At 41.3% G+C, this 26,894-nt stretch overlaps 1 protein-coding gene across 2 annotated transcripts in view; it reads left to right on the top strand.

Annotated features, from left to right (window-relative positions):
- Nucleotides 1-24,981, top strand: part of MGC154351 (uncharacterized protein) — a 39,355-nt gene extending 14,374 nt beyond the window's left edge. Inside the window, exons 2-8 of one of the 2 annotated variants that reach the window (XM_018227053.2) lie at nt 15,477-15,670; nt 20,124-20,249; nt 20,377-20,464; nt 20,652-20,797; nt 21,502-21,594; nt 24,080-24,265; nt 24,471-24,981. In XM_018227053.2, coding sequence (XP_018082542.1) covers nt 15,590-15,670; nt 20,124-20,249; nt 20,377-20,464; nt 20,652-20,797; nt 21,502-21,594; nt 24,080-24,265; nt 24,471-24,560 — 810 coding nt within the window. In that variant the 5' untranslated portion in view covers nt 15,477-15,589 and the 3' untranslated portion in view covers nt 24,561-24,981. 2 annotated transcript variants of the gene reach the window in all.
- Nucleotides 24,982-26,894: the final 1,913 nt, after the last annotated feature.

Raw genomic sequence — 26,894 nt, 5'->3', positions numbered from 1 at the left:
GATGTTTTTCCATCAAACAGGCGTTAAAGACTATGGCTAACACTGGAGCAAGATCTTCCTTAAACGTGCTATAGAATTCCGCAGTGAACCCATCTGGTCCAGGAGCCTTCTTTTTCTGTTGTTTATCAATTGCCTGTAGCACCTCTTTCTCCGTTATTTCTGATATCAAAGGGGAACAGTCCAAATCTCTAGTATCTGGGACTGGGGTTGCCTTTAGGAAATCTTGGATCTTGTCCCTTTCCAAAACTCTTTCTTTGTATAAGTCAGCATAGTAAGCCTCCACCACTCTCAAGACACCCTCCCTAGTTGTTTCTAAATTATCCTGAAAGTCATAAAGGCTCCCGAACGACTTTTTCTTAATAGTTTCCTTACAGTTTCGGCAAGGGTCAGGAGATCGAGATGTTCCATAATCCCTTTCCAAAACCAGGGACTTAAGTCGATCGTACTGATGCTGCCTCAACAAATACTTGAGTCGGTTTACTTTTTCTCCCCTTCCCCGTTCGAAATACAGGTCTCAAGTTTCCTTCTCAAAGACTGGCTCTCTTTCTCTTTAACCCTCCCTTTTTTAAAAGAGGTAGAAGTGAAAAACGTTCGGAAAGAATCCTTAGCCGAATCCCACCATTCTACTATGGAGTCAAAAAAATCTATCCTTGAGATCTGAAGTTTTAGGAGGATCAGGGCCGCCATTAGAAATCACGGGGCCCCGTACAACAAAATTTTTGGGGCCCCCTGGGCCCCGCCCACACTGACGACCAAGCTCCACCCCATATCCCGCCCACTCCACATCGCAGTTAAAAGACCACACAGACATCAGCGCTAAAAAAGTAAACCCCCCCCACACAAGTTGTAAAAAGCTATTGATGGTCAGGGCCCCCTTATAAAAAATTGGGGCCCAAAAAAAAAAATTACATTTTTTTTTTTTTTAAAACATTGGTGGCAGGGGCCCCCTTATAAGTTAAAAACAAATTGGGGTCCCAAAAAAAAAATTATTTTTTTTTGAAAAAAAAAAACATTGGTGGCAGGGGCCCCCTTACAAGTTAAACACAAATTGGGGCCCCAAAAAAAAAGTTTTAAAAAAAAGATTGGTGGCAGGGGCCTATAGAATATTAAAATAATACATTGGTGGCCAGGGGATTAAAAAAAAAAAAAACACAAACTGGTGTTCAGTAGGATTGAACTCATGGCTTCAGTACTTCAACTTCGCCTCCTTTCGTGACTTCGGGTCTTTTCACCGCTTCAGGACTTCAATTTCGGCTGTTTTCGTGACTTCGGGTCTTTGCGCTGCTTCAGGACTTCGGCTTCGGCTGTTTTCGTGACTTCGGGTCTTTTCGGCGCTTCGTGACTTCGGCTTTTTCCGTGACTTCGGGTCTTTTCGGCGCATCGGCTTCGGCTTTTCGGCACTTCCGCATTCGGCACGCAAGAGGCAAGACGTATGGCTCGGGCGCTCATAAGGGGGGCCCGGATCTTCAAAAAATGCAGCGCTGCCGGGCCCCCCTTCATGCCCGGGCCCGGTACGCTTGTCCCCCCTGTCCCCCCCTGATGGCGGCCCTGAGGAGGATCCTAAATCTATATTTGGTATCTTCATCTTCCAGTGTGTCTTTACTTATTTTCCATAAGCCTTTTCCAAATTTTGCATTATCTGCTAAACCATAATGGAAGGAAAGAGCTTGGTGGTCTGAAAATTCTGTTACTTGTTCTTTAAAATTTGAAAAGACCTCATTCCTTTTTATAAAAATGAAGTCGATTCTACTACTTCTTGGTCCACATTTATAAGTATGTTTCCCTTCTCTTCCATTATGAGTAGCCAAGTCTTCTAAGTTTGCATCCTCAATTAGTTGTTTGAAAAAAAGAGTTTCATATTTGTTTATCTTTCCCGTTCTATCTTTTTCTCCTAAGACTTGGTTAAAGTCACCCGCTAATATAACCGGTAATGTGGTGAACAAATATGGTCTTATATTATCTAGTAATGTTCTTCTGTCAGAAATAACTTGTGGTCCATATACATTGATAAGTCTTATCAACTTCTCTTTTAATTCAACATCTATCATTAAACATCTTCCTAACTGTATATCAACTCTTTTTTTTATCACAAATGGTTTGTCTCCCTTAAATAAGATGCCCACTCCTCCCGCTGTTTCAGTTGCTATTGACCAAACAGATAAACCTTCTCTCCATTCTCTTTTTGCTATCTCAATCTGATTTACAGATGTGAGTCTTGTTTCCTGGAGAAATATTATATCTGCTATTATTTCTTTTAGACATTCATAGACTATAAATCTTGTTCTTCCGTTTCTAATACTACAAGCATTTGCAGTAAAAAAATTAATTGACAGATCCATTTTTTTTTTTTCCTTGATAACTCGTTTTCATCTCCTATCCTTTTGACTTGGACTCTAGGTCCTAAATCTGTTTCCATCTCTAGCTCTTCAATAGACTCCCATTCAATATCTATGGATGTATTATCTTGTTCTGTTTTACTTTTTTTCCTACTATGTCTGGTGTTTGGTGTTTCCTTTTTTCTCTTTCCTCTTCCTCCTCCATTTTTTCTAATTCTTCTGCTTCTTCCACCATATCTCCCCAAGTTCCTTCACTTAGTATTTTGTATCTATTTTGATCATTAATGAAAGTTGTTTTTTCCTCAACTGGATTTGCCTTTTTAGTTTTTCCCTTTTTGTCATCTCTCCTCACGGTTTCCCACTCTTTTTCCTTTAAATCCTTTTTTTTCCTTTTTTTTTTAGTTGAGTTATCACCTTCTGTCTGGTTTTCTGTCTGTCTTTGTGTTGGAGCATTTAAGACTTCATTGGGTATTTCTTCTCTCAGTTCTTCTATGATAGGGATTGTCTTTTTTATGTTTCTCCAAGCTTCAGTACAGTTTCTGTATTGGCCTATTTTCATACATAGATTGCACTTTATTTGTTTCTCACACTCTTTACTTATATGACCTATTTCTCCACAGAAGGCACATTTTTTTATATTAAATTTCCCAGCTAGATGGGTCTGGCTCCACATTTAAAACAGAGCTTGGGTTGCCCTGCATAATAACAAACCCTCCCTGCAGTCGCCTATTGATTCCCTTAGACAGTACAGTATGAGGGTATAGCTTATTGTGTGCCCAGAACATTCCTTCTCTGTATATTTGTATTTATACATATGGGAGGAGGAGGTGCCATATTGATTCCCTTAAACAGTACAGTATGAGGGTATAGATTATTATGTGCCCAGAACATTCCTTCTCTGTATATTTGTATTTATACATATGGGAGGAGGGAGGTGCCATATTGATTCCCTTAGACAGTACAGTATGAGGGTATAGCTTATTGTGTGCCCAGAACATTCCTTCTCTGTATATTTGTATTTATACATATGGGAGGAGGAGGTGCCATATTGATTCCCTTAGACAGTACAGTATGAGGGTATAGCTTATTGTGTGCCCAGAACATTCCTTCTCTGTATATTTGTATTTATACATATGGGAGGAGGAGGAGGTGCCATATTGATTCCCTTAGACAGTACAGTATGAGGGTATAGCTTATTGTGTGCCCAGAACATTCCTTCTCTGTATATTTGTATTTATACATATAGGAGGAGGAGGTGCCATATTGATTCCCTTAGACAGTACAGTATGAGGCTATAGCTTATTGTGTGCCCAGAACATTCCTTCTCTGTGTATTTGTATTTATACATATGGGATGAGGAGGTGCCATATTGATTCCCTTAGACAGTACAGTATGAGGGTATAGCTTATTGTGTGCCCAGAACATTCCTTCTCTGTATATTTGTATTTATACATATGGGAGGAGGAGGTGCCATATTGATTCCCTTAGACAGTACAGTATGAGGGTATAGCTTATTGTCTGCCCAGAACATTCCTTCTCTGTATATTTGTATTTATACATATGGGAGGAGGTGCCATATTGATTCCCTTAGACAGTACAGTATGAGGGTATAGCTTATTGTGTGCCCAGAACATTCCTTCCCTGTATATTTGTATTTATACATATGGGAGGAGGAGGTGCCATATTGATTCCCTTAGCTTATTGTGTGCCCAGAACATTCCTTCTCTGTATATTTGTATTTATACATATGGGAGGAGGGAGGTGCCATATTGATTCCCTTAGACAGTACAGTATGAGGGTATAGCTTATTGTGTGCCCAGAACATTCCTTCTCTGTATATTTGTATTTATACATATGGGAGGAGGAGGTGCCATATTGATTCCCTTAGACAGTACAGTATGAGGGTATAGCTTATTGTGTGCCCAGAACATTCCTTCTCTGTATATTTGTATTTATACATATGGGAGGAGGAGGTGCCATATTGATTCCCTTAGACAGTACAGTATGAGGGTAAAGCTTATTGTGTGCCCAGAACATTCCTTCTCTGTATATTTGTATTTATACATATGGGAGGAGGAGGTGCCATATTGATTCCCTTAGACAGTACAGTATGAGGGTATAGCTTATTGTGTGCCCAGAACATTCCTTCTCTGTATATTTGTATTTATACATATGGGAGGAGGAGGTGCCATATTGATTCCCTTAGACAGTACAGTATGAGGGTATAGCTTATTGTGTGCCCAGAACATTCCTTCCCTGTATATTTGTATTTATACATATGGGAGGAGGAGGTGCCATATTGATTCCCTTAGACAGTACAGTATGAGGGTATAGCTTATTGTGTGCCCAGAACATTCCTTCTCTGTATATTTGTATTTATACATATGGGAGGAGGGAGGTGCCATATTGATTCCATTAGACAGTACAGTATGAGGGTATAGCTTATTATGTGCCCAGAACATTCCTTCTCTGTATATTTGTATTTATACATATGGGAGGAGGAGGTGCCATATTGATTCCCTTAGACAGTACAGTATGAGGGTATAGCTTGAAAGGGGGGGAACTGAAAGGGTTAACTTCTATCCCTGAAACTTCTGTCCTTGCTCAAACTTCATTATGCAAAACATGCTTATATGGCACGTACTCCCCAGCTGGCCTGAGCAGCCCCCAATGCCCTTGGGCAAATATGTTTCTTATCTCTTCTTATCACGCATACCAGCACACCCCACTACAAAGTTTCTTTATGGAGACACACAGAATAATACTTTTTTGTTTTCCCTCAGGCTAAGGCATATCTTTGTTACACGTCATATTGGCTATATAAGCAACTGCTGTAACCCTAATAAATCGGAACTTGCTTTGCAACACACGTGCCTACTGTGTCGTTCTTTGTAAGACCCCTGCGCAGTGTATCTGGGCTGGTGTAATCAGATGGTTTCTGCCGTGCCAAGACGAACCGGTTCGCCTAGGGATAGCACAAGGATAGCACAGTGAAAGCCCGGGATTTCCCCTGTTCCTTTCAGCTGGTGTCAAGAAGTGGGATCGGTTGGATATCCGGAGGTAAGTAGAATTGCTGTCTGAACTGACGGTTTTTCTCTTACCTTTGGCTCTTTCCAATAACCGATTTCTTGATATAAAAAAAAAAAAAAAAAAAAGAGGAAACAATATAACAACAAAAAAGAATAAAAATAGGTTTTGGCCTCTGGTATGGCGGTTTGAGGCTGGTTGTTATATATATAAAAAATAAAATATAACAACAAAAAAGAATAAAAATAGGTTTTGGCCTCTTGTATGGCGGTTTGAGGCTGGTTGTTATATATATAAAAATAAAAAAAAAAAAAAAAAACCATAAAAACGAAAAGAATAAAAATAGGTTTTGCCTCGTGTATGGCGGTTTTTGAGGCTAGTTGTTAATTGTCTCGCGAGGCTGTTTTGCAAAGGTTCGCCTCCTGTAGTGGTCGAGACTGTTAGTACAGTAAGATAGGGATATTTAGGTTGCACGCAGAAACCTTTTCTTACTGACTGATTCACCTTTCTATATACAATATTGTCTCGTTTTGTCTTTGTACGTGTATGTACCCCCCCATGTCTGTATAGAGATTAAGGTATATATGTCACATTGTATTCAATTTTCTTGACGTGTAACTTCTTACTTAAAAAAAAAATCTAGGGACACATATCATCCAGGGACACCTAATTGTTTGTTTGTATATTGATAACTGTTACTAATACATCCTGTTGGTGTTGCTGCTACTTGTAAATTGTACTAATCATATATATATATGGTGATGGAAATTGCTACGTGAGGGCAGTGATTCTGTCAACAGAATTTCCCAAAGCCGGCAGGTAAGCCACTTGTTGCTTACCAACAGGGAACTTCTGTTGGTAGTGTTCACAAGTCACACACTTTGTTATAAGTGATTACAAGCTATATATATGTTTGTAAGGCATGTATGCATATGTTTTGTTGTTTTGCCGTCTAAGTGTTGGGTATTGTATGTTGGTATAGTTGTGTTACCAATTAATTCTACTGCTAACTGTCTGTGACCACAATTGTGGATTGCCTCCTATCTTTGTACTGTCACTTTTATTCCTTTTACTTTTGTTCTTACTAGAGACATAAACTCTGGATTTGATCCAGAGGCAGGCTGTCTTTTCTAAATCAGATTTATGAATCCAGGAAATAAGTAATTAGCCTGGAACAGGGAGTAATAGGGTCTAGAAAACACATAAGCAGTACTCGCTAGGAAGAACTGCAAGTCTCATCCAACACTACACTACTTGAAAAGATAGAAAGCTGCTATCCTAATATTTCTCTTCTATATTTTGCTCTAATGAAGAGTAACAAATAATGTATGTTTAAGTAACCATTGTTTGGGAATGTGTAAAAGATAAGAGAAAGTGAAATAAGGAACAATATTAATGTAAAGCGAACAGCTCAGAGATAAGTTCTCTGACAGTAATAGCTCAGATACAGAAGAGCAGGCTTTCCCCAGCCCCGCAGCTACGCTATACTCCACCCGTACAATACAAAGTAGAGAAAAAGGGGGGCGACGGGGGACGCTGCAGAAGTGCGTCTGACTAAAAACACACAGATCTTAGAAGGATTTTTCAAGATGTTCCACAGCCCCACACTAATCCACACAAATTTGCACAGGAACTCTTGTTTGTCCATGGTGCTCATAAGCCTAATTAGAACAATATATTATTTGTACTCAAACGTGTGTGGTCCAGGGGATTACCAATGTCTGTTAGCCAAAATTAATTGAGATACTAACCCTGTTGACCACCATTTTTTCTCTTTCAGAAGCTTCTTGGGAAATAGTTTTCAAATTTAACCAAGATGCCCAAGAGTCTGCTGTCCAGTATGCTATTACCTTTGTGTCAGGATTACTAAATGATCCTCAAAGTAACCTCAGCATACATAGTCTTGCCTGGAAGCATAAGAATTAAGAAAAGATAGTCATTGCCACAAGTGGAGAACTCCTGTCTTAAGCCCCAGCAGGTGTTACTAGGTCAGCAACAGTCTAACAACTTCCAGGATAATTCCCAAAACTCCAGAAACAATAACTAACAGACAGCAGTACAGGTCAGATAACCGTAACAAAAAGACAGTCGTTTGCGTTAATTGTAATAATCAAGGGCATTATGCATATAAGTGCATGTCCCCACAGACAGCCCTTTCCCCTGCAGGAGATGCAGCCCCTTCACATCCCAATGCATCCCTCATAAATCCTGATTGAAGGTGCGAGGCAGCACCGGTACCAGTATTTCCAAACACTTCTAAATCACCATCCAGACCTCCTAATTGAAGTGTTTATTAATTAAAATACCCTCCCTTGTTCAGTGAATACTGGTGCTGCCCGCTCAATTTTAAAGACTCACTCCAAGTGATTTGTGGGCTTTATCACCAAAAGATGTTGGGTTAATGTCATTCATCCATCCCAACTGTGTCCATACGAGTAGACCTAAGGGCCCCCAGCCCAAAATCTCACAGTACCCACTGTCCAGTGAAAAAGTATAGGGGATTTGCCCAGTCATTCAAGGGTTACTTTATAAGGGAGTGTTAATTCATAGGATTAGCCCTGTAAATATGCTCATCTTGCCAATTAAAAAGCCCTGCAAGAATGAGTGGCGTTTTGTTCAGGATCTCAGAGCAGTTAACAAAGTTGTTATTGCAGCCCATCTGGTAGTGCCAAAACCGACTACCAAAGCAGGTTACAGTCATTAAGTACTAAGCCCACACTGGGTCCTCTGACCGTGTAGCACAAGATAATGCCTATGCTGATGTAGCTGCAAAGCAGGCAGCGTTGTATAATAAAATGTTTACAGCATGTGTTGTAAAAGAACCAACTCTACCTGTTCCCTCTAGTGCTGTTTTTATCAGCCCTTCAGGACCAAATGGAACCTGAGGAGAAGGAACATTGGCTTAAAGCCAGATGTACACATACTCCGGATGTTGATGTTTTTGTTTGGCATTTAGGTGATTGCCCTGTTGCACCCCGTGCTCTGTTACCATATTTGGTTGCTGCCTCACATGGTCTCACCCCCACCTTTTAAGGGGGGATTTGTGATGTAGTGTCAGGAATGTGGTTTGCCCCCGGGTTCTCATCTATTGCAGCCAAATATGTTTAATTATGTTTTATTTGTGTGCAATATAATCTAGGTAAGACTATTCCAACACCTATCAAACACCGGCCTAAAGCAATGTATCCATTTCAGATATTGCAGATAGATTCCATACAGTTGCCTAAATGTTGTACCTATGAATATGTATTTGTTTGTGTTGACTAATTCTCTGAAGCCATTGGGATTCATCAAATGTTACACACCATATCATCCCCAAGCTAGTGGGAAAATGGAAAGTCAGCAGGCTAATTAAAGTATGTGCAGAGACTAAACTTGCGTGGCCAGATGCCCTTGATACAGTTCTTATCACGCACACTCCCCAAAGGCTAACTAAGCTCTCCCCATATGAAATATTGTTTGGGAGACAAGCACGCATGGCTCAGTACTTTCCTTCTATTTATCTTCTTTGCATGAACTATGGAAGAATGACTGAATATGTTACTAAGTTACCTAAGGAACTGACCAAATTGTGCTCTTGAGTTTATTCTTCATTACCAGATCCAGCGGATGTTCTGGAACCACATGTTCTCATTCCAGAAGTGCCAAAGATCTTCAACCTCGCTGCAAAAGACCATTCCAGGTGCTCCTCGTCACAGAAACAGCTGTAAAGGTTGAAGGGAGACCGAATCGGATCCACCTGTCTCACAGTAAGAATCCTTAAACTTCCACCTGTTGTGTAAGTGGGGGAATTGTAGGACATAATAACGCCTCTTTCCTTCCACCACCTAAGTCCCAGGGACCATAACATCCAACGCTAAAGATGTAGGTCCCCATCGGGTGAAGATCTCCAGCAGAATCATGTCTTTGTGGGCCAGATGTTTGATCCGAATCTGTGTCTTCCTGCTGCACATCCGTATCTTCATTGCTGTGCTGATTATAGCACTTATAAAGCCTGATGTTAATGACAGGTCCCAAGTCAACACAACAACAGCCTCACCAGCATCTGAGGTTAATGTTTCATCACCAGATCAGGTTAAATTTGTTCACAGAGACTTATATGCATAACTGTTTGAGCCTAATGATAATGCTCTTGTTAAAATGCTTGTTATAGCAGTATCAACACTATTACTGATTGTTGGATATGTACACATTCTCCTTTATCAGCTCACAGTATGACATACATAGCAGAATCTCTATCCTGTCAGGACATAGTTAACAGTCCTTGAGGTAATTTGACACTTCTCCAGTATAACACTACACTTATTCCAATGGCCATCTCAGGATTCTGTAAAGCACCAGTAGTGTATTTTCATAAAACGGTGTCGCCCAAGGATATTAGTGAGTTGGTACACTTATGTTCTGATGGCTTTTGTATCAACCGTTCAGCTAATCATCTACACCTCCTTACACTTTACCTTCACATTATTACTTTGTTTGTGGTAAATGTGCCTATCCTTGGCTACCAAAATGCTCCCATGGTGTATGTATGATTGCTAAATTGCTTCCTCCAACCTGGTAGATGGAAGCTAAAGATATTTAGATAGCTCAGATTCCAGCACACTTCCTAACGAAGCGTGCATCTTTAAAGGTAAGGCAAGAGCTCTCTTTAACTTCCCCTGAGGTAAATGGATGTTGCATTAAGAAAGCCTTTAGCCTTATGTCTAATATGTTGTTGCTTGATAACATTACTAATGAATACGACGACAGTTTGAAGATAGTAAGTCATGAACTCCAACAATTGAAGAAGGAAGTTATGCAGCATTGTTTAGTGTTAGATTATCTTCCAGCTAGTCAAGGAGGGTTAGGTACAGTGATAATGAAAGCCTGTTGTAATTACATTGATGACAAGCATCTGGTAAAGTTTCAGTAGATGACGGACACCTTTTTAGCCAATCACAAGGAACAATCCATTTTCCCCTGGTTGGGCCCATCCACATGGTTCCAAGATATCAGTGCTTGGTTTTGTAAGATTTTCTTTTCCATACCATTCTGTATGTCCTCATTTGTGTTGGTGTCATCCTTCTAGTCATCTATTGTCTACCTAACATCATTTGTTGCTGTTGTTCTTGCTGTACCTCCTTATTTTCTCACTCTTTTCTAAAGGAAAATTCTTCTAGGCCTGTTCTGTTCTATCCTACGTATGCTAAAAGTCTGAAATGACTTCAATGAACCACCACAGTGTATGAACATTATATACCAGATGTATTCTCATATAGGTTGTATGCATAGCATTTATAAGGAAAAGTCTTGCAGGCCCTGCTTGGCCCCCTTAATGGAGTGAACAGTTTCTAAGTGCCCATGAGGCCCTTCTAGAAACTGTTCAAGGTTATGTGTAACATCTGTCGAGAAGGTTCTTATCACTATTCTGTTATATTTTGTATTCCTGTAACAATGTGTTCTGATCTTGAAGCACACACACACAATGGTACTCCCTATTTCCTGGTGATTGGATGTTAGTCAAAGCACTCCCTGGAACCAACTTTTAACATAGAGTAGCACTTGGCATGATACTGACTGAAAAGGCGGGTGTCTGTAAAATGCTTGCCAACACAAGCACCTGTTGCACATATATCCCCGATAATACTGGTCCAAACAGCAAAGTTATTGATCTGTTCATTAAGTTAAAGAAATATTCTGGAATCACACCTCCTTGGGATGAATATTTTGGATGGATGACAGGTTGGCAAAAGCTCTTAGCCCAGATCAGTGTTACCTTATTGATTGTTTTGATTTTTATTTCATTTATTTTCTGCTGTGTAATCCCTTACATTAGGAAATTGATTTCTTCACTTATTGCTTCTTCAGAAGGTTCACAACTCAAACTTATTCATGCCGCTCGTGTGTAGTCACTTGCGTGACTAAAGGGGGGATTGAAAGGGGGGGAACTGAAAGGGTTAACTTCTATCCCTGAAACTTCTGTCCTTGCTCAAACTTCATTATGCAAAACATGCTTATATGGCACGTACTCCCCAGCTGGCCTGAGCAGCCCCCAATGCCCTTGGGCAAATATGTTTCTTATCTCTTCTTATCACGCATACCAGCACACCCCACTACAAAGTTTCTTTATGGAGACACACAGAATAATACTTTTTTGTTTTCCCTCAGGCTAAGGCATATCTTTGTTACACGTCATATTGGCTATATAAGCAACTGCTGTAACCCTAATAAATCGGAACTTGCTTTGCAACACACGTGCCTACTGTGTCGTTCTTTGTAAGACCCCTGCGCAGTGTATCTGGGCTGGTGTAATCAGATGGTTTCTGCCGTGCCAAGACGAACCGGTTCGCCTAGGGATAGCACAAGGATAGCACAGTGAAAGCCCGGGATTTCCCCTGTTCCTTTCATAGCTTATTGTGTGCCCAGAACATTCCTTCTCTGTATATTTGTATTTATACATATGGGAGGAGGAGGTGCCATATTGATTCCCTTAAACAGTACAGTATGAGGGTATAGATTATTATGTGCCCAGAACATTCCTTCTCTGTATATTTGTATTTATACATATGGGAGGAGGAGGTGCCATATTGATTCCCTTAGACAGTACAGTATGAGGGTATAGCTTATTGTGTGCCCAGAACATTCCTTCTCTGTATATTTGTATTTATACATATGGGAGGAGGAGGAGGTGCCATATTGATTCCCTTAGACAGTACAGTATGAGGGTATAGCTTATTGTATGCCCAGAACATTCCTTCTCTGTATATTTGTATTATACATATGGGAGGAGGAGGTGCCATATTGATTCCCTTAGACAGTACAGTATGAGGGTATAGCTTATTGTGTGCCCAGAACATTCCTTCTCTGTATATTTGTATTTATACATATGGGAGGAGGAGGTGCCATATTGATTCCCTTAGACAGTACAGTATGAGGGTATAGCTTATTGTGTGCCCAGAACATTCCTTCTCTGTATATTTGTATTTATACATATGGGAGGAGGAGGTGCCATATTGATTCCCTTAGACAGTACAGTATGAGGGTATAGCTTATTGTGTGCCAGAACATTCCTTCTCTGTATATTTGTATTTATCATATGGGAGGAAGGTGATAATTGATCCTTAGACAGTACAGTATGAGGTATAGCTTATTGTGTGCCCAGAACATTCTTCTCTGTATATTGTATTTATACATATGGGAGGAGTGCCATATTGATTCCTTAGACAGTACAGTAGAGGGTATAGCTTATTGTGTGCCAAAATCTCCTGATTTTGTATTATACATTGGGAGAGGCATATGATCTAGACAGTCAGTATGAGGTTAGCTTATTGTTCCCAGAAATTCTTCTGATATTTGTATAATGGGGAGTCTAGATCCTAACAGTGTATAGGTGCTATGTGCGACATTCTTCCTGTTATTTATAATATGGGGGGTGCATTTGATCCTTGACGTCAGTATGGTACTTGTGGCCAACATTCTTTATTATATCATATGGAGGAGTCCATATATCTAGCGTACAGTATGAGTAGCTTATTGTTGCGAACTTCTTCTGATGATTACATAGGGAAGTGCATATTGATCTTAACATAGTAAGGGTAACTTATGGTCCAATCTTCCGTAATTTGATTTAACATATGGAGGGTGCATATTGATTCTTAAAGTAGTGAGGTATTAGTCCCAAATCTTCGTATATTTGTATTTATTGGGAGAGGTGCCTATGATTCCTTAGACGTACAGTATAGGGTATAGAGTTGCCCAAATCCTCTTTATATTGTTTACTAGGAGAGTGCATATTGATCCTTAACAGTACGTAGGGTAAGCTATGTGTCCGAACATTCTTCTGTAATTGTTATACATGAAGTCCATGATTCCCTAACAGAATAGAGGGTATAGCTTAGTGTGCCAGACATCTTCTGTATAGTTTATAATAGAGAGGTCATATTGATCCTAGAAGTAAGTAAGTATAGCTATGCCAACATTCCTCTTTATTGTTATATATGGGGGGTCATATTGATCCCTTAAAGTCATATGAGGTTATGTCCCAGAATCTTTCTGTATTTGTATTAACAATGGGAGGAGGTGCCATATTGATTCCTTAGACAGTACAGTATGAGGGTATAGCTATTTGTGCCCAGAACATTCCTTCTCTGATATTTGTATTTATACATATGGGAGGAGGAGTGCCATATTGATCCCTTAGACAGTACAGTATGAGGGTATAGCTTATGTGTGCCCAGAACATTCCTTCTTGTATATTTGATTTATACATATGGGAGGAGGAGTGCCATATTGATTCCTAGACGTACAGTATGAGTATAGCTTTTGTTCAGAAATTTTCTCTTATATTGTATATACATATGGAGGAGGAGTGCATATGATTCCCTTAGACAGTAATATGAGGGTATAGCTTATGTGTGCAAACATTCTTCTCTGATATTGTATTTATACATATGGAGAGAGTGCCATATTGATTCCTTAACAGTACAGTATGAGGGATAGCTTATGTGTGCCCAGAACATCTCTCTGTATATTTATTATACATATGGGGAGAGGTGCATATTGATCCCTAGACAGTACAGTATGAGGTATAGCTTATGTGTGCCAGAACATCCTCTCTGTATATTGTATTATACATATGGAGGAGAGTGCCATATGATTCCCTTAGACAGTACAGTATGAGGTATAGCTTATTGTGTGCCCAGAACATTCTTCTCTGTATATTGTATTTATACATATGGGAGGAGGTGCCATATTGATTCCCTTAGACAGTACAGTATGAGGGTATAGCTTATTGTGTGCCCAGAACATTCCTTCTCTGTATATTTGTATTTATACATATGGAGGAGGAGTGCCATATTGATTCCCTTAGACAGTACAGTATGAGGGTATAGCTTATTTGGTCCCGAATTATTTCCTTCTCTGTATATTTGTATTTATACATATGGGAGGAGAGTGCCATATTGATTCCCTTAGACAGTACAGTATGAGGGTATAGCTTATTGTGTGCCCAGAACATTCCTTCTCTGTATATATTGTATTTATACATATGGGTATATTTGTATTTATACATATGGGAGGAGGAGGTGCCATATTGATTCCCTTAGACAGTACAGTATGAGGGTATAGCTTATTGTGTGCCCAGAACATTCCTTCTCTGTATATTTGTATTTATACATATGGGAGGAGGTGCCATATTGATTCCCTTAGACAGTACAGTATGAGGGTATAGCTTATTGTGTGCCCAGAACATTCCTTCCCTGTATATTTGTATTTATACATATGGGAGGAGGAGGTGCCATATTGATTCCCTTAGACAGTACAGTATGAGGGTATAGCTTATTGTATGCCCAGAACATTCCTTCTCTGTATATTTGTATTTATACATATGGGAGGAGGAGGTGCCATATTGATTCCCTTAGACAGTACAGTATGAGGGTATAGCTTATTGTCTGCCCCGAACATTCCTTCTCTGTATATTTGTATTTATACATATGGGAGGAGGTGCCATATTGATTCCCTTAGACAGTACAGTATGAGGGTATAGCTTATTGTGTGCCCAGAACATTCCTTCTCTGTATATTTGTATTTATACATATGGGAGGAGGAGGTGCCATATTGATTCCCTTAGACAGTACAGTATGAGGGTATAGCTTATTGTGTGCCCAGAACATTCCTTCCCTGTATATTTGTATTTATACATATGGGAGGAGGTGCCATATTGATTCCCTTAGACAGTACAGTATGAGGGTATAGCTTATTGTGTGCCCAGAACATTCCTTCTCTGTATATTTGTATTTATACATATGGGAGGAGGGAGGTGCCATATTGATTCCCTTAGACAGTACAGTATGAGGGTATAGCTTATTGTGTGCCCAGAACATTCCTTCTCTGTATATTTGTATTTATACATATGGGAGGAGGAGGTGCCATATTGATTCTCTTAGACAGTACAGTATGAGGGTATAGCTTATTGTGTGCCCAGAACATTCCTTCTCTGTATATTTGTATTTATACATATGGGAGGAGGTGCCATATATAACATAAGGGTATAACTTACACATTACTTCTTTTATTTGGTGGGTGGGGGCACCTTTGGGTGATTTATTCATAACAGTGTGACTGTCTCTTTCCCAGATTTTGCTGAACCCCAATAACATGGCTGACGTACTGACTTTACCGACACTGTCCCCCGGGAATGAAACGTTCTGCCCAAATGGAACCAAGTGGATTTTAAGTGCGTTTGGCGAATGCGCTGTGAATGGGCGGGATCACGCCAGCGTGTACCTGGGAATGATCGGCATGGGGTTATTCATGGTTTGCACTTTGCCGTGAGTATAACAAAGGAGGAATATGTTTTCCTGCAGTGTCAGCAGAGATACCGGGGGCTCTTTGTGGCCAATCGACTGTAGCATCAGGTTCTTATCTATTTCCCAAAGCCACGCCCCCTTTTTTCCTCTTCCCTTAGGAATGGCCGCTCTGTTTGCAACAAACTTATTGGCTACTGTCCATTAGTTGAACTGAAGCCTGACTCTATTCTACAGACAGGGTGGGAAGGTCTTGTCATAAACTTCTTCCATTTGTTCATTCCCTGTTCTCATTTAATCCCTTGATTTATGGTTGTGTCCCTGTTATCTCTGAGCTCCTCTCACTAAAGGTGGCCATAAACGGAGAGATGTCGCCAAACGAGTGGATCTCTCTCCGATATGCCCACCTTGAGGTGGGCAATATCGGGCTGATCCGATCGTGGGTCCTAGGGCCCAACGATCGGATCCTAACGAATGGGAATGGGGGTCGGATCGCGGGACAGCATCAACTAACAGATGCGGCCGTGATCCGACAGGATTTTTTGTCCCATCCGATCGAGATCTGCCCCGACTTTCGGCCAGATCTTGGTCGGGGGGCCCATACACGGGTCAATAAGCTGCCGACTCGGTCTGTCGGCAGCTTTTATCGGCCCATTTATGGCCACCTTTAGGTGCTGCTTTGTGTTGATATCAGCCCCTCCCCATGCAGGTTGTGACTTGTGAAACAAACAATGTAGCAGAGGGCAGATGATTAAAGCGGTAATTTACCTTTAAGGGTACACGGGCACGAGGCGACTTTGGAAAACGAAGCGCCGCGAGTGCCATCCCACTGGCGATTTTTCATTATAGCTGGCGGGAAGGTAGGGGAACGCATTTCGGGGAGATTGTCGCCCCGAAGAAGAGTCGATTAGTCGCCGGGCGACTAAATCTCCCCGAATCTGCCCGTGTGCCCCTGCCCTAAGACCATTTGAAAAGTTGCTCAGAATAAAGAGGTGGCCATACACGTAGAGATCTCTCCCCGATATGCCCACATTGAGGTAGGCGATATTGGGCTGATCAGATCAAAACGGGAGGTCGGAACGTGGGACTGTATCAATGAACAGATGTGGGCGCCATCCGACGGGATTTTTAACCCTGCCCGATCGCCATTTGGCCAGCTTTCGCCAGATATTGATCGGGGAAGTTCCCCCCGCAAATGGGCCAATAAGCTGCTGAGTCGGTCTGAAGGAAGCTTTTATTGGCCCGTGTATGGCCACCTTTAGTCATTCTGTAATCCATAACATACAACAAATTCATTTCGGGTGGTGGCAGACAGGAAAATTAGTCACCCAGCAGCAAATCTCTACTTTGAATACGAATATCACTTAAAGTTACCATAAAGGTGAATTTCCCCTTTAACAGCATGCGAGCCTGACTTCCCCTACACCGTCTTAAAGGACCAGCAGTGCAGAAATGGACAGACAGACACTGCTTTCAATTTTATATTCCTTGGGTCCCCGGATATCCATGGACTACAATTCCCAGAATTCTTTGCCATATACTCGTTAGTAAGACGGTGCAGATTGTACTTGTGATATCAGAGGGTGCAGGGAGTAGTCAGAAACACAAGTAATATAATTTATTCCTATAAAGGGTAACTTACAGAAACCTTGCTGAGTGTATTTGCAGACTGACAGTGTTATTAAATATAGAGGAATGTGCTGGAGGCACCAGGCAGGCAGGTTGGGTCTGAAAGTTGTTTGTAACCTGAGGGCCCCCTATTTGTGCTTCTACCTTATCATTAGCTGTCATGGTGGTTGGAGGCAGTAAAACATGCTCAGTCCCTAATCTTATAAAAACCTGCTTTTTGGGACAGGGTATTTACCCACAATGTATTGCTACATGCTATTAAAGGGTAAATAAGGTCTTGCCTACAGGGGTGGAACTACAGAGGGAGCAGACCCTGCAGCTGCAGGGGGGCTCGGGAGGTATAGGGGCCCCATGAGGCCCTAAATAATGAGTAATTTCAACATATCTTGTTAAAAAAAGGGGCAACCTCTGGTTGTGTTGGAGGCCCTAAAATGAATTAGCTGTGTGACATCTAGTTCTGCCACTACTTGTCTATGCTCATGTCATAGTGTGTGTAATAAAGGGGCGAAGCTTTATCAATAGTAACAATTGTATCAATTAATATCAGGGTCGGACTGGGAGGCATGGGGCCCACCGGGGCTACTGCCCCAGGGCCCCCTCCAGCCGCCACTGCCGCTCCGGAGTGCTGCAGGCGGCTAGTGCGCATGCGCGCAGCGCCGCGTTTGTGCGCATGCGCGCGGCGCCGCGTTTGTGCGCATGCGCAGCCCTTCTAGTCTACCGCGACCCCAAACAAAGTGGGGTCGCGCCGCCCCACTAAATAGCGGAACTGGGCCGGCGGGGCCCACAAGAGCCCGGGGCCCACCGGGGTTTTTCCCGGTGTCCCGCCGGCCCAGTCCGACACTGATTAATATCAATACAAATATACAGGATCAATGATTAAACCAGTTGAGGTGCAGCTTGTGAGCAATAACTTACCCACACACACATGTAAAGGTAGAAAACATGTACTTAACCCCGTATGATGGGAATAACAAGAATAGACAGTTCAGGGAGCCCCACAACCTTTCGTTCCGATAAACGATGATCCAAATCTTGGCACCCAATCCAAAAATGAGGGTGTTCTTTATACTGAACATCTAATGAGACCTTTAAAAGGTCATGATTTTTAAGATGTTTTTATTTCTAAATGACACTTAAACACTGCAAATAATTGACTGTACAATATAAAATGTCATTCCTGAACCAGCAAGTGTATTTAGTTGTAATATTGGTGTGTAGGTGCATCTCAGCTCATTTTGCCTGGTCATGTGATTTCAAAAAGAGCCAGCACTTTAGGATGGAACTGCTTTCTGGCAGGCTGTTGTTTCTCCTACTCAATGTAACTGAATGTGTCTCAGTGGGACCTGGATTTTACTATTGAGTGTTGTTCTTAGATCTACAAGGCAGCTGTTATCTTGTGTTAAGCTCCCCATAGACGCAACGATTCTTCTTGCCGAACGACCGATTTTAAGGAAGTCCGACCAATCCCTCGAAATTATCGTGCGGTTAGTGGGATTCGAACGATCGTACATCTTACAATTTTTCAGCCGACATCTGTCAGGAAATTGATCGGCCAGGTCAAAAAATCTTTGTCGGTCCCAGTGCAATGTATCTATGTTTGCTGGGACAAGCAGGCAGCTCCCCTTTGTTTTCCTGCCAAATTGGTCTTTTAGTTGATGAACAATTCGTACGATCGCACGATCGTTCCGAGAAAATCATGGTCTCACGATGAGGATCTGATCTTTTAAAAAGCTCAACATCTATGGCCAGCTTTAGGGAGCTGCTATCTGATTACCTTCCCATTGTTCTGTTGTTAGGCTGCTGGGGGGAGGGGTGATATCACTCCAACTTGCAGTACAGCAGTAAAGAGTGACTGAAGTTTTCATGACTGCGGACACCTGGGAAACTGACAATATGTCTAGCCCCAATTTCAAAAATTAAACATAAAAAAACAGTTTGCTCCTATTAAAAACCGATTTCCATGCAGCAGCACTATTAAAGGACCAGTAACATCAATTATTTTTAAAAAAAAGATTTGTTTGTATATTACAAAAAAAACACCAACACATATCAAACTTTAAAATAGCAAAGTCTTTATTTAGAAATAACTTACCGAATCTCCACTGACTAAAGACTCACATCAGAAATATTTGTTGTAAATCATAAAATTAAATAAGAATATATCTGCCATGCTACTGTGTGTGTGGTTTGAATTGTATATCACATTCAGGATTGATACTGTAGTCTGACAAGACACAAGGTAGGATTAGTTACCCTTTAGCTGAGAAGCTCATATATACGTACAGTTGCCTGAGGCTGTCTGATGTATCTAATTAGCAAAGTAAAAGCTAAAAAGAGCTTGGTGGAGGCAGACCCACCACAACCACATTCCGATTCAGCCATCTGGTTGCTAGGGGTCAAATTCCCCTAGCAACCATGCACTGATGTGAATAAGAGACTGGGAAATGAATAGGAGAGGGACTGAATAGAAAGATGAGGAAAAAAAAGTAGCAGTAACAATACATTTGTAGCCTTACAGAGTGTTTGGTTTTTAGATGGGGTCAGTGACCCCCATTTGAAAGCTGTAGTCTAAGGATGAAGGCAAATAATTAATAAAAAGTTGCTTAGAACTGGCCATTCTGTAACATACTAAAAGTTAAATGAAATTGAATGTGTCGCACTGAGGTCCCGAGTTCAATTCTGACCTGGGCAGGTTCATTGGCTCATGATAAAACCGACCCTAGTGTTGATTGTAAGCTCCACAGGGGTAGTGAATACAGATGGCTACAGAATATGTTGGCGCTATATAAATAAACGTGTTTTGGGGCTGGGATACCCTAATGATTGTGCCACTCTCGTCCCCAGACAGTTCTATGAAGCCTGCAAGACCAAGAAGATGCACGAGGCCATGTCCATGTCGTTCATCCTACTCTGGCTGCTCTCCGACACCATAAACCTCACTGGGACTTACCTTGCCAACCAGCTCCCCCTGCAGGTAGATTTCTGTCCTACACAACTCCCAGCACAGGGGAACTAAACCCTCACTCCCTGCACTGAACCCCCTGCATTGAACCCCCTGTACTGAACCCCCTGCACTGAACCCCCCTTGTCTCTTCCCACAGAAATACTTTGGCATCTACTTTGTTGTGACAGACTTTCTGATGCTTCTAGTCTATCTCTACTTCAAGTTCCAGGACATTAAACGCAAACGTGAGTATCTGGCCTCTCTCACAAGGCCTGCAATGCTTGGGGTAAGGAGCACATGGATGAACTACAACTCCCAGCAGCTCTATAAACCATTGTCATTAAGAAACAGCTGGGTAATACAAAGTATATAGAGTGAGCTGAATTAATATTCATGGAACCAAAATGCTCCTTTCTCTCTCCCCCCATTCAGCTTACACCACTTTACCCGCTGTTTGTGGATTTGCCCTTCTGGGCTCTGTGGCCACTTTCTCCCTCCTTCAGGAGTCAGAACCAACTGTGCTGAACCCCACGGATGTGATACCTGCGAGGCGCCTGCTCTCTGCTGATGGAGATGAGGTGCGTGTGTATAATTGCATATATCACTTAAAAGACAAATAAACCCCAGCACAACCATGCAGGGCAGCCATCAGGGGGGGACAGGGGGGGAGAGTTGTAGGGGCCCTGAGGGTAAGGGGGGCCCTGGTCACGCCACACTTACTTGATTAGCCGGGCCCCCCATCTTTCTGAGAGCTGCTGACTTCGGGAAGGCATGGACGTTTAAAGGGCCCTGGCCGCCAATTTTCTTATAATATGGGGGGGAGGTCCTGGCCACCAATTTTTTTTTCTCGTGTGGGGTCCTAGCCACCAATATTTTTTAATGGCGGGTCCCTGGCCACAAATGTTTTTTTATGGGGGGACCCTGACCACCAATATTTTGTTATTTTTTATTAACATGTGAGAACCATAGCCACCAATATTTTTTTTGTTTTTTTTACTGTGGGGTGGGGAGGGCAGACCTGTAGGTGGGGCTTGCGGTGGGCGGAGCCAAGGGGGCCCAGGAAATTTTGTCGTATGGGGCCCTGCGATTTCTGATGGCGGTCCTGCAACCATGCACCCCAAAATTGCCCAGTATTTCTAAAGCTGCCCATATTGTGCTCAGTCATACACTGGCCGGCTACTAGTAATCACAGGTGGAGGCCGATTCACTCGGCACAAGTCAGTAGCTGATATTGATCTGACCCAGGAATCACCATTGCTGTCTTCTGTATTGTGTCTAAAAGGAGAATTCTGTCCGGATGGCGATTGGTTTTGCCTGTGGAATAATCGCGTATTCAATCCTTGTCATCTTCCGGATTCCCCAGCTTGTGAGCAACGTAAGTAATTGGCCTGATATTTCCTACAGTTTTCACTTAGCGACAACCAACAGTGCAGGTATGTTTGTTAAACAGTTACCTGGGTTTTTTTATACTGCCATGAATTATTGGGGCACGCAACATGAGCTTGGCACTGTATATATATATATTAGGGATGCACCGAATCCTGTATTTTGGATTTGGCCGAACCCCTGAATCCTTTGTGAAAGGTTCGGCTGAATACCGAAACAAATCTGAATCCTAATTTGCATATGCAAAGTAGGGGTAGGAAGGGGAAAACATTTTTTACTTCCTTGTTTCCCTCACCCGCCCCTAATTTACATATGCAAAATAGGATTCAGATTCATATCATAAATGATATAGATGGGATGATGTAAATAGTTACAGCGAGATGTTTAAACGCTAGTCGCTTGTGTTTGACCACGACCATACGTCATCATCACCGCTGCGGTTGTTTTCCCGCCAGTACGTAGATTTAAGGCACGTCCACTACTAATTTGACACTTTGAGAAAGGCCTTAGAAAAAGCCAAAACGTCAGTCTGTAGCTTTTTATGAAATAAATGTTTTCATCTCTTTTAAGTAGGGATGCACCAAATCCAGGATTCGGTTCGAGATTCTACCAGGATTCGGCCTTTTTCAGCAGGAATCGGCCGAATCCTTCAGCCCAGCCGAACAGAATCTGAATCCTAATTTGCATATTCAAATTAGCGGCGGAGAGGGAAAGCGTTTGACTTTTTGTTACAAAACAAGAAAGTAAAAAAAATTTTCCCCTTCCCACCCTAATATGCATATGCAAATTAGGATTCAGTTGCGGTTCGGTATTCAGCCGAATCTTTCGCTAAGGATACGGGGGTTCGAGCAAATGCAAAATACTGGATTCGGTGCATCCCTACTTTTAAAACCTGTGAGTGCGGATTCTATTTTGATGGAGTTGGATTATTCGTTGACTCTGCTTCCAGGCATATGAACTGTTTCTTTTTGAGAGTGACGGCATCTTGTTGGACTATATATATATATATATATGTGTGTGTGTTCGTCAAAGAGGATCCGCACCTCAGGTCTTAAATAAAAATATAAAGAGTTTTATTGTTACATACAAGACTGACATTTCGGCCTCCTATTTTTATTTAAGACCTGAGAGTGCGGATCCTCTTTGCCGAACATGAATTGATATTTTTGATACTGCACCCAGGCAATCTATACTATTTTTTAAGAGTGCTGGCTACCTCGTGTGTATATATATATATATATTTATTAGGGATGCACCGAATCCACGATTTGGGATTCGGCTGAATCCCAGAATCCTTGGTGAAAGATTTGGCCGAATACCGAACCAAATCTGAATCTTAATTTGCATATGCAAATTGGGGGCAGAAAAGGAAAAAAATCTTCTTTTGTGATGAAAAGTCACATGCTTTCTCTATCATACATATGCAAATTAGGATTCGGTTCGGCCAGGCAGAAGGATTCGGCTTAATCTGAAAAAGGCCAAATCCTGAACCAATTCCTGGATTTGGTGCATCCCTAATATATATATATATAAATATATCCACGAATATCAAAAACCGGCACACCCATGTAAAAAAACTTTCACCTCTTTATTTTAATTTTATCGTATGATAGTCCAACGTTTTGGTCCTCGTTAGGAGCTTTTTCAAGAGGTCCTAATGAGGACCGGAACGTTGGACTCTGATGCGATGTATTAAAATAAAGAGGTGAAGATTTTTTTTACCCGGCTGCATATGACAGAATAGCTTTGCCTTAGAGTGCGGATACTCATCAGACTGATATATATTAGGGATGCACCGAATCCAGGATTCAGTTCGGAATTCGGCCAGGATTCGGCCTTTTTCAGCAGGATTCGGATTTGGCCGAACCGAATCCAAATCCTAATTTGCATATGCAAATTAGTGTGGGGAGGGAAATTACATGACTTTTGGACACAAAACAAAGAAGTAAAATGTTTTTTCCATTTCCATGCATATGCAAATTAGGGGTTGGATTCTGCCGAATCTCACAAAAGATTTGGTGGTTCGACCGAATCCAAAATAGTGGATTCGGTGCATCCCTAATATATATATATAAATGTATATAAATGAATATATACGTGTGTGTGTTTTCTGGGGGCATGAGGCATAAATCTGAGTTGCTATTGGGAATATTATATGATTATATTATATAGAGGTGTTAATTGGGGTAATATACAGCAAGTTGTGGGGTATATGATATATGAACAAAGCAAATGACATTTTTTGATAGGAGAGGGGGAACCTGGGGTGGGGGTGAAGAAGGTGTGGCCTGATTAATGTGCCCCTCTATCTCTGCCCCAATTATCTGCGGGTAATTATATTGCAGCCTCTCTGTCACTGATTGGCAGAACGTGAGCCTGAGCAGCTTCATAGACTTTACAGCACTGAACTTCTGTCATTCTCAGCTGATAAAGAAATGATCAGCTTTAACCTCTTTGTTTATCGTGTCCTGTAGTTTAAGAGGAAATCAGTGGAAGGTTTGGCCCTGGGAATGTTCCTGCTCATAATGTTGGGAAACATCTTCTACGGACTGAGTATTGTTATCAACAGCCCCCATGAAGGAGAGACGGAGGCCAGTGAAGCTCTCAATCATCTGCCCTGGATTCTTGGCTCTATCATGTCATTTTTTCTTGATGTGATTGTATCCTTTGTACAGATGGTGCTGTTCTTATCATTACAATGGGAAATATATGTCTGTATTTATACATATGGGAGGAGGGAGGTGCCATATTGATTCCCTTAGACAGTACAGTATGAGGGTATAGCTATAGCTAATTAAGTAGTTCATTTCTGTGTCCAATCAACCCTGATACTGTTCCGTTCATTGCTCCTTCACACAAGTCCAGTGTATGTATCAGTTTGTCACTTATAGACCGAGGGAGGATTCTGAAGAGAAGGCGCCGCTGCTGGAGTCCAACGGTTCAATCCGTGTCTGACAGAGGGAACTGAGTTGAGCAGAAAGGGGTCGGAGCTAAGACTTTATACAGACTGTCTGGGGACATATTCTCTTCTATGGACTCTATGGGCTCAGCTGTGAGTGCGGCAGGACCCAAAGCCTAGAGCTCCCTCTGTTGGCAGAAGAGACATTTTTATATCAACCCTGAACCCCAAGTGGGTTTTTTCTCCCTTTGTTTTTAAAGTTTGACAGATTTATACATTAAGATTTGAATGGAGGACTGACAAAAATGGACCCCCCCAAAGATCACACATCCACCCGAACTGCTCAGGCATCTCTCAGGCAGAATCCCTGAACAGACACAATGATCATCTTTTAATCCTTTTTTATGCCAGTCCCTTGGTTCTGTGGATGCACCTGATGTATTTGGTTTTTATAAAGTTACTTTGTTACAAACTCTAGTGTTTGGTTTTCTCTTCTTTTGTTTTTCTCTCTTATCCAGATAAAGCCAATGGGCCGCCAGGGATTAACTAACCCACAAACCTTCCCCATAAATGTAAATTCTCTTTAGCTGCACTTTCCCTTCCCAGTTGAATCAGTGCAGGGGATGAAATTGGGAAGGAAACATTTAAAGCTGCATGGTTTAGCCATTTGCATAAAAGAGCCTTATTGCTGCTTATCCAGTTCTTGTTCTCTTTCTGGGCTTATTGTGTGCCCAGAACATTCCTTCTCTGTATATTTGTATTTATACATATGGGAGGAGGAGGTGCCATATTGATTCCCTTAGACAGTACAGTATGAGGGTATAGCTTATTGTGTGCCCAGAACATTCCTTCTCTGTATATTTGTATTTATACATATGGGAGGAGGAGGTGCCATATTGATTCCCTTAGACAGTACAGTATGAGGGTATAGCTTATTGTGTGCCCAGAACATTCCTTCTCTGTATATTTGTATTTATACATATGGGAGGAGGAGGTGCCATATGGATTCCCTTAGACAGTACAGTATGAGGGTATAGCTTATTGTGTGCCCAGAACATTCCTTCTCTGTATATTTGTATTTATACATATGGGAGGAGGAGGTGCCATATTGATTCCCTTAGACAGTACAGTATGAGGGTATAGCTTATTGTGTGCCCAGAACATTCCTTCTCTGTATATTTGTATTTATACATATGGGAGGAGGAGGTGCCATATGGATTCCCTTAGACAGTACAGTATGAGGGTATAGCTTATTGTGTGCCCAGAACATTCCTTCTGGATTGTTCTATATCCCCACTGCACTTGCAACCTGCATTTGGGTGAGCATGTTGTGGCCCCATATATTGGGGGGAAATTCCAATTACCCATTATCAGAGAACTGAACATTCAACTCTTTTTCTGGTTTCCCACTGTTTTCCATAGTGTCCCTTGATTCCAGCGCAGATCATGTACCAGTTTTTCCGTTATTGGCCAAGGGCAGGTTCTGATGAAAATCTGCCCCTTCAGCACTTCATGGGCTCCCTCTGCAGCTGAGATGGGGAATGACGGTATATGATCAAAGCATGGAGCCGACTCATCGAGAACATTTTTTGGAACTTGTGTTTGGGAGACTTTTCATTTCTGAGCTAAAACCCAACCATTCATTGTGCTCATACCACCACCAAACAGATTTGGCCATGGGGTACTTGTACTTTATAATTAAAAAAAACAAACAAAAAACTTGAAATATAGCCAAAAAAGAGACTATTTGTAATATTTTCGTGACCCGTGGCTGCTTAAGCTCATGATTTGTACTATTTTGGTAAAAGTCTTTTTTTTGTACTGTGCAGTTTTGGTAAAAGTCATTTTTTCCTACAGGGGTGACGTGATACATGTAAATTCCTCTAGTTCTGTATAGATTGCACTGCTTTATTTGTATGTCTTTTATCGTTTATATTTTCTTTACATCAATTTGTAAAAATGTTAACTAAAAGGACACCAATACTTTGTTTTGTTGAGATTTTTATTTGTACTTCAAAGTCTGCCCAGTCCTACACTCACTTCCACCTGATTCTACTGCTTCATCTACTTCATTATACGTATTTATATATTTACCTGCAACTTACTTGCTTTTAAAGTTAACAAAATGAATATTAAAAAAGTATACTGAAACAGTAAAATTCTTAAAAGGTTAATATTTAATGGGTTATAGAATGGCCAATTGTAAAAAAAAAAAAAACGTTTCAATTGGTCAACTTTTTTTATTCTTTATAGTTTTGAATTGTTTGTCGCCTTCTTTTTCTGACTCCATCTTTAAAAAGTGGGGTCACTGACCCAATTGTGATCGCTACTTTTTTATTCCTCGTCTTTCTATTGAGGTCTTTTCTATTCATATTCCAGTCTCTTATTTA

Source organism: Xenopus laevis, chromosome 7S (assembly GCF_017654675.1).
Source record: "Xenopus laevis strain J_2021 chromosome 7S, Xenopus_laevis_v10.1, whole genome shotgun sequence".
NCBI classification, from domain to species: domain Eukaryota; kingdom Metazoa; phylum Chordata; class Amphibia; order Anura; family Pipidae; genus Xenopus; species Xenopus laevis.
Note: the sequence above shows the minus strand (reverse complement) of the source record. Positions and strands in the feature narration are given on the sequence as shown.